Source organism: Terrapene carolina, unplaced genomic scaffold (genome assembly GCF_002925995.2).
Source record: "Terrapene carolina triunguis isolate 2854851 unplaced genomic scaffold, T_m_triunguis-2.0 Scaffold238, whole genome shotgun sequence".
Taxonomy (NCBI): Eukaryota; Metazoa; Chordata; order Testudines; family Emydidae; genus Terrapene; species Terrapene triunguis.
Genome location: NW_020664589.1, coordinates 19,079,084 through 19,097,384, shown reverse-complemented (window position 1 = coordinate 19,097,384; position 18,301 = coordinate 19,079,084). Strand labels below are relative to the sequence as shown.

The following is an 18,301-nucleotide window of genomic DNA, read 5'->3' as shown; positions in this document are numbered from 1 at the left end:
TGTAGGTATTTATAGATTGTGATCAAGTCATCTCTTTACTTCATAAACTAAATAGACTGAACTTCTTAAGTTTCTCACTGTAATACGTGCCTTCTAGTCTTCAAATAATTCTTGTGGCGCTTTTCTAAACTCTCTTCAATTATATAATTGTACCTTCATATAATTCCAGTCAGAATTGGGCGCCAGTGGCATCAGGCTTTTGGTCATAGCCCTGGTAGGTCACAAGATTCAGACCTTAAAATTGCAACATTCTGTGCACAGTCCAGATACTTCTGAAATAAATAAAATTCAAGTTAAAGCAGGTTTTATGATGTGTTAAAATTTGTTTATGTGAAATAGTTTGTTAACCTATTAATAGCTGATCCACGCAATCAGCTTAATAGCCAGGGTAGCCAAGCCCCAGGATTCTTGCTGAAAGCCGTGGTTTCCTTTGTCAGGCTTTTTATTGCAGTAGTGGCGCACACAGCTTGCATTCTGAACAGGCAATTTGGGGTAATTTCTGCCAGAATCAGCCCAAACTCATTCATGGTTCCTTAGAAAACAGTGATTAACCCCAGTATTATTGAACAGTAATGTATTATGAGGATGTCTCCTTACTGGACAGTAGCTGAATCAGAAATATATGTCAATACTACGTTAATCTGTAATCTGAGATACACTGGGGTGTATTTCGATGCCCAGTTTGTTGTACATTACCTATGATTAGACGCTTGCTTCTGATGTGTTCCTTCTTAAATGTAAATTGCACATAATGTATTGGCGATGCAAGGATAGTTAGTATAGCACTCCCATAGCGATGTTCCAATGAACTATTGCAGCCATCAAATGATAAAAGAATTATACTTTAAAAACACCATGGAATGATGAAAGAAACATATTGGGTTCAGTTGTGATTTAATGTCACAGTCTATTGCAGGGGCACATATCCTCAGCAGGAACTTCTGGAGGCATTTGCTCAGCCTGGCACAATGCTTCCAGGCATGCACCGCCCTTTGAAAAGGTTCAGGATGTGTTCTTCAATGCCACATGAGAAACTGTCTGAGGCTTTGGCTCTGCCCCTTCAGAAAGGTTAGCAAGACCGTGTCAGTAGTGTGTAGTGGTCCTTGTTTTCAGGGGAGTACAAGGACAGCCATTTTGCCTGATCACTGTGTACGAGTGCAACGGAGGCCAGGTACAGTTGAGACTTCAGATCCTATTAAGTACCTAAGAGTCAGGGTGGGATATTTCTTCTGGCTGAAATTCTAGACCAAAATATGAAAATAGGGTTTTCATTGCAGGATACACTGATAAAGTGAGGGATCTGGCTTTAGAGCACAGTGGAAGTAGCATAAACATTCCTTAAGTAGAAGAGAGGGACTCATGTCACTTTAAATCTTTCCTTTAACCAAGCAATCGACCCAGAAGCAGCAGTGAAGGACTCCAGTGGGATTCCTATGTCCTCCGTTCTTCCAAAAGTATGGGTGGCCATGATTGAAAGTCTTCTAGGGTTGTGCTGGGAAGAATAAAGACAAATGGGGGAAATCTGGAGGCAAATCATTGTAAAGAGAGTTTTAAAAACCAGTTTTTTTGCTATAATTCATACATCCAGATGTGTTGTTGCTTTTAGTAGAATGTTAAAGGGCCATCAAAACTCAGTGGCTCCAGGGGAGAGCCAGTGAGAAAAGGCCAAAGTGATATGAAAGCATTTAGCTAAATAGAATCCTAGAAATATAAGGGGCTGGAAGGAACCTCAGTAGTTTATCTTAGTCCATCCCTCTGCTCTGAGATAGGACTATGTATACATAGATCATCACTGACCGGTGTTTTTCTAACTTGTTCTTAAAAAAATCTCCAATTACAGGGATTCTACACCTGCTTTGGTAACCTATTCTAGTACTTAATTATCCCTATACTCAGAAAATTTTTCTTAATATTTGACCAGAATCTCCCTTCCTGCAGATTAAGCCGATTATTTCTTGTTCTACCTTCAGTGGACATGAAGAACATTTGATCACTGTTTTCTTTATAACAGCTCTTATCATATTTGAAGACTGTTATCAGGTTCCCCCTTCAGTCGTCTTTTCTCAAGACTAAACATATCTGTTTTTTTTAAGCTTTTGTCATAGGTCAGGTTTCTCTAAACCTTTTGTCATATTTGTTGCTGCCCTTTGGACTCTTTACAATTTGTCTGTATCATTCTTAAAGTGTGGAGTCCAAAACTGGACACAGTATTCCTCACACAGTATTCCTCCTACTAGTGCTACTCAGCCACAGCTGAGGCCTCACTAGTGCTGAGTAGAGTGAAGCAATGAATCACCTCCAGTGTTTTAGATATGACACTCCTGTTGTTCCACCCCAGCATATTAGCCTTTTTTGCATCACGTTGGGTCATATTCAGTAAGTGATCCTCTATACCCCCAGATCCTCTTCTGCAGTATTACCGCCTAGCCAGTTACTCCCCATGTTGTAGTTGTGCATTTGATTTTTCCTTCTTAAATGTAGTACTTGGCACTTGTCTTTATCGAATTTCATCTTGCTGATTTCAGACCAATTCTCCAGTTTGTCAAGGTCAATTTGAATTCTGATCTTGTCCTCCAAAATACTTGCAACCACTCCTAGCTTGGTGTCATCCACAAATTTTATAAACATACTCTCCATCCCATTATCCAAGTCATTAACGAAAATATTGAATAGTACCGGACACAGGACACACCTCTGCAGGACCCCAGTAGACAGGTTCTCCCAGTTTGACAGCAAGCCATTGATTACTCTTTGAGTATGTGTTTTCAGCCAGTTGTGCACCCACTTAATAGTAGTTTCATCTAGACCATATTTCCCTAGTTTGCTTCTGTGAATGCAATGTGGGAATGTATCAAAAGCCTTCTTAAAATCACGATAAATCATAGCTGTTGCTTCCCCTCATCCATTAGGCCAGTAATCTTGTCAACAAAGGAATTTCAGTTGGTTTGGCATGATTTGTTTTTGACAAATCCATGCTGGCTATTATTCACTATTCTATTATCCTCTGTGTACTTGTTCCATTATCTTTCTAGATATTGAAGTTACCCTGACTGGTCTGTAATTCTCCACTTTCTCTTTGTTCCCCATTTTAAAGATAAGTACAATGTTTCCCCTTCTCTAGTCCACTGGGACCTCACACATCCTTCATAAATTCTCAAAGATTGCTTCATGTAGTTCCTTAAGTATGCTTGGGTGAATTTTGTCTGGCCCTGCCAATTTGAATACATCTAAATTATCTAACTATTCTTTAACCTATCCTAGCTTGTGTTCTTTCCCCCTTGTTGTTAATATTAAATCTGGTTAGGTATTTGATCACAATTAGCCTTTTTAGTGAAGATGTAAGCAAAATAGGAATTAAACACCTCAGCTTTTCTGATGTCATCCGTTATTAGCTCTCCTTCCCTGCAAAGTTGTGGACCTACACTTTACTTATGTTTTTTCTCTAGCTCCTAATGTATTGAAATAACCTCTTCTTGTTGCTTTTTATGTCACTTGCTAGGTATAAGTCATTTTGTGCTTTAGCTTTTCTGATTTTGTGCCTACATGCTTGTGCTATTCTTTTGTACTCATTCCCAGCAATTTGTCCATGTTTCTGCTATTCATAATATTTCTTTTTGATTTTTTGGTCTTTAAAGAGCTCCTGATGCAGCCGTATTGGCCTCATACTAGTCTACCTACCTTTCCTTCGCATTGGGATAATTTGCTGTTATGAGAAACTGCCAGCTCTCTGGAACTCCTTTTCCCCATAGATATTCTTTCCATGGGACCTTACCTACTAGTTCTGAATTTGTTAAAATTTGCTTTTTTAAGTCCATTTTTCTTATTCTGCTGCTCTCACTTCTTTCTTTCCTTAGAAACATTACATGATCACTTTCACCCAAATTGCCTTCTACCTTCAGATTCAAGAATCAGTCAGAATCAAGTCTAAAGTACTTCCCCTCCACAATTAATTCCTCCACTCCTGAAACAAGGAGTTATCCCTTACACATTCCAGGAACTTACTGGACACTTTGTTTTGCTGTATTACTTTTTCAACAGATATCTAGGTAGCTAAAATACCCCACTACTACCAGGTCTTGTGTTTTGGTTATTTCTGTTGTTTGTTCGAGAAATGCCTCATCCACCTTCTCCTCCTGATTTGGTGATCTATAGTAGACACCTACTGTGAAGTTGCCCCCATTTTTTGTCTTCATCCAGAGAGTTTTAACTGGCCTGCCTGTCACCTCCTTCATAACAAGTGTATACAATCTTGATCTACAATGTAACATCTCCTCCTTGTTTTCCCCTGTCTGTCTTTCCTGAACAGTCTGTGACTCTCTGTACCAATATTCCAGTTATTCAGCAATCCAATATTCAACCAGCTGTAAGAAATTTTTATTTCAGTTGCATTAAAATAGATTTCCAAATCAGCTTCATGGTTTTGAATGAAGAATGGGCATAAGGATCAAACTCCTCAGGTGCACTTAAGCTAATTTTGCTTGACTTTTTCCTGCATTATTCCCCCTTCCCCCACCCTTTGCATTTGGAAAGGCTTAATCTAATAATTTCCCAATTCTGTTTCTGCTTCAGAATGCAGATTTCACCCCAGGTACATGGCGCAGAACAGATGTGCACTTGGAAAACCCAGAGTACCACACCAGATGGTATTTCAAATATTTTCTAGGAAAAGGTAATTACACTTTTGTAAATGGCTTAAACATGATTTTAAATAAATGAGAAATACCTTTCACATTTGAGTAATTGCAATTGTTAAAGTGCATGGGATTGACTTTATTTCTTATTATTAATATTGCACCTTCAGTGTGTGCAGTGCTGTATAGAAGATGGACTGAGGCAGACAGATGGTTCCATGCCCCAAAGAGCTTAGCTTCTGATGTTATTGTGGGCACAATACAATCCAGGATAAGCACAAGGTAGTATTCGGTCACTAAAGCTGTAATCATTCACTGCACTGCGGACTTTACTGCCAGTCCATTGGAAGCTAAACTTCTAGCATTGACATGAGAGAGAAGCTCCAAACCCAAGAAGTCTTGTCACATTCTTTCAAGAATTCTAGTGCTCCTCACTTTTCTATAACATAAAAATGTTTTCAGAACACTTTTTGTTTGAGGATTTTTGTTTCTACTTCTTGTCCCAGACAAAATAAGGAAATACACTTGAAGTGTATGTGAATTGTTGAAGGCTAAGTTAATTGCACATCAGGAAAAGTTTAGGCCCAGTTAAGACTTGAGTGAAGGTTCAGGTTAGTTTATATCATATCTGAAGTGGCTTACTCAATTGTCCTTGTTCTTTTTCACAAAATATCTTCCAGAACTGGCCCATTGAGTTGCCAGGATCTCACTAGGTTAGTCATTTAGGCCCCTACTTGGCTTTGTAAGTCTAAAAATAGCAATTATGTCGCTCCCTATAATGTAGCAGTATTTTGTGAGAGGGCATATTTGCAAAAGATTTTAAGGGAAATCAGCGGAAATGGCTTTTCTTCACAGATTTTATAGGAAAGAACTGAGATGGCAGAATCCTCTAGTTTGAGAGACTTGAAACATAAACTTTACAGAACAAAACAAAAAAAATCCCTCTCTTCCCCTTGAAGCTGCAATTCCTCAATAAATTTTCTCTTACCTCTTCTAAATTTAAACCATTGCTCTTGGTAGTGAGGATCTGCAGCAAGTTTTTGATTTCCATGCTTTCTTCATTAAGTCCTTTAAAGTTGTTGACAGAGTCAGGATTTCTTAATGTGTTTGCAAGAGTCTTTCTTCTATTCATTTTTTTTTCTAATACACAGCCTGAAACCGTAAACATCTATTTCTGAAAATCATTTTTACCTTTCTGTTGCTTGTGTTTCTACAGTGCTTAGCACAATGTCCATGACAAGGGCTCCTAAGCACTACCTCAGTACATACAAACAAGTAAATAAAACGCACAATCTGGTTTGTTACTGTAGGGATGTTCACTAGGGCTAGGCTGTATACACCAGTCAGTTATTGCAGGATGTTCATAGCTGCTTCCTTGTGCATACTAGGTGGTTTTGAATTTGCCTATTAGTGCTGGATAGCTAGAAAAATATATTTTTAAATAAGAAATTTTCTTGGAAAAAATCTCTCAAAATTACTTGCATTTTACAAATAGATGCAAGAAAAATAGAAACTTTAACATTTGACTCTATTGATAGTGGTCCTTTAAGTCATGTTCTTAAAAATAACCTAAGCCAAATTTCGGAGGTATTTTGGAAGCTGTTGGATCAACTGAATATTTACTTTTGAAATCGCACACAGCACTGAAACTACTCAATGGAAATGCTGATTAAAGAATGGTGTTGGCTGTAGCATATCAATTTATAAACTTTAGAAATGGAAAGAGCAGGAGTTGTGCACTGCATGTTATCACATTTGGGAACTGCTGAGCTTCCAAGTTCATTAGCATGCTTTGCAAGTGACATATTCTCAGTTTGGCCTGTTTGGGGGAGAGACAATGAGGAGAGAAAAGGCTTGACCTAATGCTGTCATGGCCTCTCCTAAAAGAAAGCATCATGGTTACTATTTATATAAACATATAAAGGGTAGATGATCTGTCAGTACTGTAATAAATCCAGAAAGCCAAGTTTTAAAGGGCAGGTGAGTTGTATCTGCATAGTGAAATCAGATCTCCACAGAGGATCAACCTCTTGGACTCAGCAACAGTAAAAACAGGACTGCTTGTCAGCTTTGCTCTCTGCAAATAGTATTGGTAAAAAAAAAAAAAGAAGTGTATTTATTGTTATTCATAGAACAGATTTTCAGTAGGTGTCTAGCACATTTTAGGGTAAAATTGTGGTGGCCTTACTCATGTTAGTTATCTCATTGATAGAATCATAGACATGTAGGGATGGAAGGGACCTCAAGAGGCCATCTAGTCCATGCCCCCACACTGAGGCAGTATTATGGATACCTAGACCTTCCCTGACAGGTGTTTGTCTAACCTGTTCTTAAACACCTCCAATACCAAGGATTCCACAACATCCCTTGGTAACCTAGTCTGGTACTTAACTATCCTTATAGTTAGAAAGTGTTTCCTAATATCTAACCTAAATCTTCCTTGCTGCAGATGGACAATTACTTCTTGTCCTACCTTCAGTGGACATAGAGAATAATTGATCACCATCCTCTGATAACAACCTTTTACATATTTGAAGACTGTTCTCATGTCACACACACCTACACCCCAGCCTTCTTTTCTCTAGGCTAAATTTTCAGCCTTTTCTCAAACATTTTGGACCTTAAAATCATTAAAACTTCCACTGAAGCGGACATCTCCTTTGTATGATGCATCTTGGGTCCATAACACCAGCTGCCTACTATTAATGTTTCGTCAGTTATTACATGTTAAATGGAAGCTTCAAGGCAGCATTAAGTTTACAATTATAATTGCAAAAAGCCAGGAACTTGAAAATATTAAGGTTATAACACAGTTAATATGGTCATATTGTACATACTCTGTATATTATGATGTACATAATGACATTAATATGACAGATACGCATTTGAATAGAAAAACAAAAATACATCTGAGTTAATGCTGTAGGAACCTTAACTTGCTGTAATTAAATGCAAAAACAATTTATAGCTGAGATTTTAAATGTACAAAAGATTGGAATTTTAAAGTTGTTTCCCACAGAAACGGAAGCTCAACAAGTTGTAAATATATAATATATAATATTTAATATTGTGGTAAATATTGTGGTAAGGTGACTGAGGCATAGTTGCTGTTGGAACCATAATTATGAATTCTATGACCTTTCTGTGTGTACTCTGGGACTGGGCATACACACTGAAATTGCTACCCACATCAGGGACACTGTTCCAGGTGTAGTGAGCAGCATGACAGAGAGAACAAAACCAAGAGTAGAGAAAGGGACAAAGGATAGAGTAAGCAAAAGGAATGGAAAGTGTTTAGTAGGGCTTGAGAGAGTTCAGAGGAAAATGTGACTGTGAGATGATTATAGGACCTGCTAGAATGAGGAACTCAAACTAGATGCAATAAGTAGAAGAATTCAGAGGGTGGTGGAGTGGTGGAAGCTGGAGGAGTGGCAGAGAGATTGAACAAGAGAAGGTTATTTTAATCAAGGCAAGAGATCACAGTACATGGACAAGGGTTTCAGCAGCGGGAAAAGTGAGTAAGGAGATTTTGGCAATATGCTGCTGGAAACCTACCAACAATGTAGTTCCTTTTGTAACAATTGATTTTTCCTTGTATAATTGTTTTTCACTTTTCATGTTTCCTTTTCAGTTCATCAGAATTACATAGGTACAGATGCAGAGAAGAACCCTTTTTTTCTGTCTGTCGTGCTCTCCAACCAAAACAATCAACGTGTCCCTCAATACCGCTCAATTCTCTGGAAAAAAACAGTAAGGAACAAATACTAATTGTTGCCTGCCTGCCTGCTCTCCATGGTTTTTTAGGGCATTTCCTTCCCTCAGTTGTACCACTGAATTCTTAACATTTTTCCATAGCTACTGTGCTGTGGTTACCACAGGAGGTACATATATGGTATGAGTAAGCCCAGAAGAGAATGCAAACAAATTTCTGTAGGGTTCATGTGTCCAGATGCTAATTTTTTGTCATCCTGGCTTCCTTCACCTACAGGAAACCTTTGGATTCCCTGCTGACCGCCTAAAGGTCATTAACTAGGTATTAAAACTCACTTATTTTTAAGTATTTACTATTTCCGAGCACTGTCCGTGTAGATAGCTTTATATAAAACATAGGAGAAGGAATGGTCCCTACTCCAAGGACCTTCCATTCTGCATTTAGCGAGATCATACAGTTTGGACTGTCAATATGTTGGATGACTTGCATAGAAGTTCAGTCACAAATGGGCATATTTTAATTATTCATTGTAGTGAATTATCATTGAAAAGCTTCACAGAACTTGTATTTCAAGAAGATATACAAATGCATAGAGGGTGGATGTGTGGCCACAAGGAGAGAGAGAAAGATCCATGTCTATGGAATAACATAAAAGGAGAAGTAAAGATGAGAGAAGAAGGATACAAAGAGAGTGTTTAGTTAGTAAGGTGGCTTAGGAGAGCAGACAGATGGGAGTGGGAGAAGAGAGGTGAGATACAGGCAGGGATGTAGTGTCAAGGGCCTTGAAATAGATGATGACAAGAAGGCAAGGTGAAGCCAGTGAAGGAGGGGAGTGACCTGGGCAGAAGCAGTAGAAGTGGTTTAAAGGGAAAAGGGTATTGTAAAATATGAAGTATTGGTAGAGTGGCGTAACACATAACTACTTAAATAATTTATGCAAACTAAAAAAGCAAACAGGAAAATTAGACAGATTTATACAACTCCTAGGCAGTGAGAGTACATCAAAAGAATATCACCCAAATACATACTTCCTGTCTCACGTGTATTGCAGAAGAGATTTTGGTCAATTCTTGGTGGTATTTGCTTCCTAGGAATCACACTATCCATATTGATTTGTTCCATGTTTCTTGGCTCTTGAGTGGACTGTCTTTACAAAAAACAAAATTAAAAATAAAACCACCAAAAAGGAAATAAAAAAAAATTGAGATAACATAAGGGGGGAATGTTCTCTTCATTCTGCACTTTAGACTCCCCCATTGTACAGTAAAAATATGATGACAGATGGAAGTGTCAGTTACTTCAAAATACACTAGTCCAAATGATTAGCAATTTATGGCTGCTGAATCAGTACAGTGGGCACATTTAAGTTCATTCCAGTTCTCAAGATATTACTGGTTTTAGTGGTATTATCCATTCTAAATATAGGAAATATAATTAAAACTGGAATTAACTTTTTAATGCACCCACTGTATGTAGGAGAAAAGCTGGACAGTGTACAGATTATATAGTTTTGCTTGTGAGTGTTTGATCCTACTGGATGCCTTAATAGTCCTGTGTTTGTCATCAGAAGTGCTACATATGAACATCAGCTGCAAATAAATAAAAACTCTTGAGTTTCCTTGGTTTTTCTTTTGTTATTTATCTGATATGGTTCTTTAGTGATGTGATCATTAGCCAATAAAACCTTTACTCACAGAAATAGTCTTCCAAATAACAATTTTAGTGGTAACTTTTTAATGAATTTTGGTAACCTCGCAGGCTGAGTTTGAAACAAGATTATGCCCTTGCTGTACCCACCTACTGTGTGATACCATATGACATCCACTACATAAAATGACTGAATATGTACTCAAAATAAGGACTGTGGGAACATTTGCCATTCAGCAACCATTTGATCAACTCTTCTAAATTTTCAGGAGCAGGTATGCAATAGTTAGAGTTCTACAGCACAGAACTGATGTGGTCTAGGTGTCAGCCTTGTAGGATTTCCTTCTGTGGGTTAGTAAATGACTGTAAAACTCCACCGTGTGTTCAGGAACTATTGAGATAAAGTAAATAATAAACCTCATGCCATTTTACAAGTCAAAAGAATATCAGTGGTTTTATGCAGAATCAAAATTAAAGTGTAAGGTCAGCAAAGATGTCTCTGGGAGTCTATTAAGTCCACTTTAAATAGCTTTACAGAAACCTACTAAATGGCTTTATGTCAATGGAATATTTTCTTCCAGCACCAGGACGAAAACTGAGACATGTTGTTCTTCGGTCTTTATTTTTCTGTAAAATATTTTGCTGTTGTATTGTGTTTTGTGATTCTAAAAAATGTCTTTACTTTCTTTGTGATAGGGCTGGGAACATAACCGGCTAGATTGTTGTTTGTCCCCCTGTATAGGAGATGTAAGTGGAAGGGAGGCGCCTTCTCCTTATTGTCTCCCTGGCATAACCATGTAGTGTCCCAGCATCATAATGTGATCCATTATGCTCTTGACCCTACTACAAAGAATAGACATGCTTTTGAAAGGTCAAAATAACATGCATTGCAACAGCAAAATATATGCTCCCTGGTACTGCCTCCTTTCCAAAGGGGGACACAGAAAAGGTGGGGCCATGGCCCCATTCCCCTTCACACAGTCTATGGAACTTATTTAAATTCCTTGGAGAACATATATTCCTAGGAGCACCAAGCTGAATTGTGCTTCCCAGAGTTCTTCCTAAGGCACTGCAGCTCCATTCCACTCCCAGAGTGGGCCAGTACTAATAGGTACAGTGTGGCCCACAGTTTAGAGGGCTGATATTTTTCTTTCAGAGTTACTGTTAGCTGCTCTCTGATTTCCTCCCCCTCTTTTTTTTCCTGAATTGTGTGTAAAAGCTTCTTAAATGTTTACAACATATGGCTCTCCTTCAAGTGATCTCTGCATATTGCCTTTTGTAGGATGCACTGACAGTTTGTAGCTGAGATGGAACCTTACTCAGTGCCTGTTGGAGGACTCTCAGGCCCTTGTCTGCCCATTCCCTCACCATCATGAAACTTCAAACCCCCCTAGGGTAGGGGTCTCAAAGTCCCGGCCCGCGGGCCATCTGCGGCCCGAGAACCTCCCACTGTGGCCTGCGGAGGAGAGACACATGCAGCCACGCTGCCGGCAATGTCTGCTGCAGGAACTGTCCCCCGCAGCTCCCATTGGCTGGGTGAGAGGGACGGAGATACCATCACTAGTCGTCGGGCAGAGTCAGCCATGGAGGCAGCATCATTAGTTGCCAGGCAGAGTCAGCCATGGAGGCAGCGTCACTTTTTTCCACAATGAATATAAACAAGTCAAAATACTGAACACAACTATCTGATGCACACCTTCCTGCAATCCTGAAGGTTTCAACTGCTAGTTACTGAGGCCAGACATCAACAAACTGACAGGACTGAAGCATTGCCAGGTGTCTGGCAAACACTAACATCTCTCTGGCAGGTGAAGAATTGTATAAAGTTGTATGACAGTTTTATTATTTCTAAGAAATTCAAAATAAAAAATACAATATAAACGTTTTCTTTTCTGAACACCATCTTCAGTGACATTATTGGCCCTCTGGGAGGATTTGAGGACTGGCACTGGCCCTAAGGTAAATTGAGTTTGAGACCCCTGTCCTAGGGGCTAGGCTACAAACGAAGGTTTGGCACTCTGACTGCCTCAGTCTCTTCCAGCACTAGCAGTGGTGGATTGGGAACCAGACTGAACCTGTGGTCTAAATCTTTCTTCAAGATAGCTATTTTATTAGGCTTTAGATATAGCTATTGTTTATAGTTATTTAGTATAAGGTTTTATTAAAATAGATTTTTAGTATTAGATAGTATAACTTCTTCAAGCATTGGTTCCATTCTGGAAGAAATCCTGATGGCAGATCTGAAGATCAAAAAGCCAGGAGTGAGGACAGAGACAAAACAGGCTTCAGGCTTTACTCCTTCAAGAAGTGCTAAAGCCTGCTTAATCCAGCACAACAGTCAATTTCAAGAAGATGCACAGACTAGCTTCGGTTCTGGATACATCTGTGGGGAATTATCATCCAGCCACGTGGAGAGAGGCAGCCAGTAGCCCCGCAAGCACACGCAGGAGAAACCTGAAAGTGAAAGGAAAAAATAAACCACAAGCAGCCCTTTAAAGCTTTTTATTTAGCAGATTGCGCAACTGGGAGCCAATCATGTTCTCTGGCGGGAAATTTTTTTTAAAAAGCACAAGCCACACCTCCGGAAAAGCTCCAAAACAAACAACACGCTGCTTAAAGAAATGAGTAGGCAATTGCATACACAAAGAAGCCAATATACACTTGCTGGGAGTGGGCTTGGCATAACATCATCAGTTCCACCATCCTCTTTGGTTCTGACCCATAAGAAGATACCTAGAAAGGATCCTAAATCCATGGATGAGAAATCTAAAAAAAGCCCAGTAGAAACGGCCAGTGTGAGCATAGCTAACCCATGAATAAGAACCTCCTCAGAACCGGAAATCTTAGAATCAAGTAGACTTAGCACATAAAAACTCTGCAAGCAGAGTGAAAAAACACTCGAGTGAAGTAGCAAATATTATTACAAACTCAATTATGGGCAGGTCTACACTCCAGCAGGGATAGACGCTCTGAGATTGATTCATTGGAGGTCGATTTAGCGGGTCTAGTAAAGACCCGCCAAATCGACTGCAGATTGATCTCCAGTTGATCCCTGTACTCTACCCCCGACGAGAAGAGTAAGGTAAGTCGACGGGAGATTTTCCCGTGGTGTAGACCCTGCGGTAACTCGACCTAAGGTACGTTGACTCCAGCTACGTTATTCACGTAGCTGGAGTTGCATAGTGTAGGTTGACTTACCGCGGTAGTGTAGACATAGCCTATGTTTGTCATATTCAAACCAGAAATTGAAGGATCTGAATTTATCATCAGCAACACAATTAGAAATTATGAATGTTGTGCCAGATCTACATGTCGGTTCCAGTCTTCTTACCCAATCTCCTGTTACCGTTGTGCTCACAACTGTCACTCGGATCTGATGCCTCCACCTTAATTGGATGCAGGAAGTGAAGAATTGAGAACGAGGAAATCCCCTTCAGAGTCAGAAAAAAGAAGGGTAGAGGAGCACCATGCCTGGCCTCTGCTTTAACCTCCTAAAACTCAGATTCTCCTAGTAAACCAGTCTCTCCAGTGCCAGGACCACTGCTGTTGCCTCTGTGTTCTGGATTGGATCTGGAATCAGATCTGCAATCTGTAGACAATTACAAGCAGGAGGTGCTAGCAGTTTGTACGTCCTTAGAAGAATCTCTGGCTCTCAACCAGTCCATGAGGATTCTTATTATGGATAATGTTATGAATTGGATTTGGCTGTGGATTACTGGCCAGACTGGAAGATGCCACCGTCGAGAGGCCCTTGTTGGCCATCCCCAGATCTGCAGAACAGTGTACAATTTCAGTCCCCTCTAGCACTTCCAGAAACAGTTCCCAGAGATTTGAAGATACCAGATCCATTGACAAAATATAGAGGGAGACCAGTCTCCTACTCTGTCATACAGTTGTTTTATAGGAATTTCAGGAGATGGATCCTGAAATTAACAATCAAACATCTCCCAGAGCACTGCCTCTGCATTGTGACCCCACTCCCCACCTAGAGTGGCAATATTAGCTGTCCCTTCCCATCTCAGAGAGGTATAAGCAGCAACATGGGATCCCAACTTAAATAGACAGTCCATGGGATCCCAGCCCTTATCCTAGCCCTAGATAGGCAAGGATGGTAGCAAGGACAACCCATCCTCAGCACTTCCCAGCACTTAGGGTGTATATGATTAGCTGGATGGGCTGGTGCCTATTGCATTTTTTCTCTCCTGCTATGCTCAGTCTTCTGATGGTTGGATGTTGATGGAGTTCCCCAGAGCAGTAGGTCTTGGATTAATATCCCATTGAGATGAATGAGGTAGTTCAAACCTCTCAGAGCTATTGTCTCAGGCTCTCTGCAAACTCAAGGAGATGTTACTGTGTGTGTTAGTCAGTTCATGTTTAAGGTTTTTCTTCCCAACCATGGGGACTAGAAACTTTTTAAAATGAGAGCTCAGATTCTGCTGTAATCGCTTGTCTCTGGGAGCAGAGGTTCCAGACACAGGGCTGTAGTGCCTATGCCCTACTTAAGCCACCCTTGTGTTCAGGTACTCAGGTAGCTTATCTTTCACAGGGGCTAATATCAGATGCTTTATGGGAAGGTTTAAGAGTCTCCATAACTGGTAGTTAACTTCATCTATAGGCATGCTATTACTTTTTTCCTAACCCAAGACAGTTAGTGATTAGATTAAGTCCTGATGCATGAGGATTTATATACCTTATGAACTTTTATCCTAGCTAATATAACAGAATATTTTTATTATCCACCTAAATATATAATATTTTATTTAACCCTGCGATTATTGCTGCAGTATCTTGTAGCATTGAGTTCCAAAGTTGAATAATGCATTTTGTAAAAATATTTTCTTCTATTTGTTCATTTACTGGACTTAATTTTTGTTGGCTGTCCCTTTATTCTTGTATTATGAGACTGTAAAGAGGAGCACCTGACTTACTTTCTCTGTACAATTTAATATTTTTATACTTGTAGGACGTTACTTCTTATGTGGGCTCTCTAAACTTAAATAGCCTTAATTTTTTTTAGTCTCTCCTCCTGTGGAAATCTATCCATGCTACTAATAATTTTCATTGTCCTTATCTGCAACACTTCTTTAATTCTGAGACGAGTGGCCAAAACTGAATACAGTATTCCAGGTGAAGGGCATGCTATCAATTTATAAAATGGCATTATAATTATAATAAAGCTTAATATTTTGTTTTGCTTTTTTTGACTACCACTGTACATTGAGAAGATTCAATTTAGCAGTCCATAGTGATACACAGTGACAATTTTTCCTAAGTAGTTATAGATAACTTACAACCCATTAACATGTATGCATAGTTCAAGTGTTCCTCTCAATGGGCACTGTCTTGCAATTGTCTACATTTTAATTTCATCAGCGCTCGTGCTGTTAAGTCATCTAACATTGTTAATTCCCCCTGCAGTTCCTTACATTCCATTATACTTTAGATTAGCCTAAATAATGTTGCATCCTCTACATGTTTTGTCACATCACTCTCTTCCTCCCCTTTTCCAGGTAATTAACAAATATATTTAGATACCATTGAGGATGGGATCCTGGTTTTTAGTTTGGTTTAGTTTTCAGCGTTTGATTTAACTTCTTCTAGTATTTTTCCTTTATAGGGTACTCAGAAAATATGCCTCCCTTACAGTCCCACGAAAACATTATCAGTGAAATCTATTTTAAGGTAAATGTTCACAAATGAGTTATCATTAAATGTATTTGTCTGTGCCTTATTTTCCTTTTCTGTCATGCAGAAGCTTTATTTCTGTTCATATTTTCTTTTCCATTATGGCTGTAGAAAACAGTGAAACAAAGAATACAGTTCTTAAGGAAAGCACATATATGCAAGATGCCTCCAGTCCAGGTGCTGTAGAATGCCAAGTAATAGCCTCGTGAAACCTCTACGGCAATGGAGAAATACAACTCTAAGCACCTTTTTGGGGGGGCAGAGTGGGGAGAGGGGAGAATATCTTCAAGTTAGAAATTTGGCACTAACTGGAACTAACTAATTGGTGCTTGAGAGGAAGTGATCTTGGGCTTGCTTGTGGACAGACCATGTGTTGTTAAAGGTCTTACTCATCGTAATGTATACATCTTACATGGGCCTCCCCGCCCTCCATCTAGTCTTTTGTCCTCCTATCCATGAAATGCAATAGTTAACAGTGTTAATTTTAACATTTAGAATATCATTGGTATATGATTTCAGAGTGGTAGCCATGTTAGTCTGTATCAGCAAAAACAACGAGGAGTCCTTGTGGCACCTTAGAGACTAACAAATTCATTTGGGCATAAGCTTTCATGGCCTAAAACCCACTTCATGAGATGCATGGGGTGAAAAATACAGTAAGCAGAATATATATTATAGCACATGAAAAGATGGGAGTTGCTTTACCAAGTGGGGGGTCAGTGCTAAGGAGGCCAATTCAATTAAGGTGGAAGTGGCCTATTCTCAACTGTTGACAAGAAGGGGTGAATGTCAAGGGAGAGAAAATTACTTTTTGTAGTGACCCATCCACTCCCAGTCTTTATTCAGGCCTAATTTGATGGTGTCCAGTTTGCAAATTAATTCCAGCTCTGTAGTTTCTCGTTTGAGTTTGTTTTTGAAGTTTTTTTGTTGAAGAATTCTTCAGTTCCCACTTCGTGAAATCCTGAACTGTTGGGTAAAACAAGACTAGGAGAGAGATGGTGGATAAAATTACATATAGTCAAAGCTGTAGATAAGGACAAGATATTTTTGTCTGTTTAATAAGTCATATTTTGTATTTTTCTGCATATACAAAAGTTTTATCATGTTTCTTATGTATACAGTTGACTATTTTTCTATTTTCCTGTGTTGCTTGTGCATATTTAGGTTGTAGTTTTATGTCAAGCTTAATAATACACCCGTTTGTTTTGATTTTCACTTCCCTTATGGTACTTTTTAGGAAGCGTAGGAAAAGTTTACAAAACAAAATTCACTATTGTGTCATGTTAAAAGGATAACTATGATGTTCCTTAGCCCAGAGCTTTATATGCAAACAAAATAAGATAAACGTGTTGGCAATGCAATATCTTACTCATTTCTTTCTCTAAATGCCCATGCAGTAGTCAGTGTCACTGGGGAAAGAGATCATTAGAATGCAAACATATATGATAAAATGGCTATTCAGTTAATTCTTTATGTGCAGGTGTGTATCACTAAATGGCTAATATTGAAAAATATCCTTTCTCTCTTACAAAATCTATTTTAATTGCATTTCAGTGCCATGAATCTTGACAAATTTGAAAAAAGCCCTAGGGAAATTCTTCACCCTGAGATACAAAAGGTAAGAAAGAGACTGTTTTCTTCCCTCTTGTGTTTTAGAATACACTATTTATAGAAATAAATTATACTAGTTGTTGCTCAGTTACAGTGGCAGGACATGATAGTGCAGATTACAGTTCTGTGACATTGCCAAAAAACATTGTGGCTTGAAGTGTATTGAAGTGTCACTTGAAAAGGAAAATAACTTTGATTTTTAAAGAAGTGGAAATAAGATGGTTAGATCTTTGTTAGGGTGCTAACCAGGCTTTTTTTTTTTTTTTTTTTTTTTTTAAACAGGATTTACTGGTTCTTGAAGAGCAAGAGGTAAGTGTAAACTGATCACTTTGAACTCACAAAACCCATTCAGCGAATATTAGCTTTGCATTTAGAATAAGTTCCCCTTTATTTGTAATAACTGAGAAACCAGTCATTTCTTGTAACAAGGACTGTAATGTGAGGCACTGTGGAGCGTGCAAAGCTGAAGATTGTCTGTAAGTTCCATTGTGAATACATTTAAGTAAATAAATAGGATTTCATCATATGACCCAAAGATAAATTAGTGGAGAAAAATATAAAAGTGGTATTTGTGTAACACAAGGATATGGGCTATATATTTCCATAAGTAGGACTTGTATACAAATCCTTAGTGGAAAAATTATAAGAAAAGTACATTTGCTGACCTTTCCTGATTAACACACTATATCCCTGTTTTTATTTCTCAGGGCTGCGTAAATTTTAAGTTTGGAGTTCTTTATGCCAAAGATGGTCAACTTACAGATGATGAAATGTTCAGCAATGGTGAGTCAGCTTTTCATCTGGTAATTGAACACTTTTGGCTGCCCGAACGGAAAAACAACAGGACTGCATATTGACCCTGTATATTGACTATGGGGAAGAGAGATGGCTATTAGTGCTATGCTAATGATGGGTCTTTTCTGTGTGCAGGACTTGCAAACTTAATCCAATATCAGGGTCTGAGCTGGCCTTTGTGTTAGAGTAAAATATTGCATTATTTTTATATTTATGCATA

The 18,301-nt window shown here is 38.8% G+C and overlaps 1 protein-coding gene across 1 annotated transcript in view; it reads left to right on the top strand.

Moving 5' to 3' along the window:
* GARNL3 (GTPase activating Rap/RanGAP domain like 3) overlaps positions 1 to 18,301 on the top strand; it is a 212,543-nt gene that overhangs the window by 57,830 nt on the left and 136,412 nt on the right. The window contains exons 5-10 of the mRNA XM_024201166.1: positions 4,570 to 4,669; positions 8,263 to 8,381; positions 15,608 to 15,672; positions 17,230 to 17,293; positions 17,569 to 17,595; positions 17,994 to 18,069. Of these exons, the coding sequence (XP_024056934.1) occupies positions 4,570 to 4,669; positions 8,263 to 8,381; positions 15,608 to 15,672; positions 17,230 to 17,293; positions 17,569 to 17,595; positions 17,994 to 18,069 (451 nt within the window). The remainder of the gene's footprint in view (positions 1 to 4,569; positions 4,670 to 8,262; positions 8,382 to 15,607; positions 15,673 to 17,229; positions 17,294 to 17,568; positions 17,596 to 17,993; positions 18,070 to 18,301) is intronic.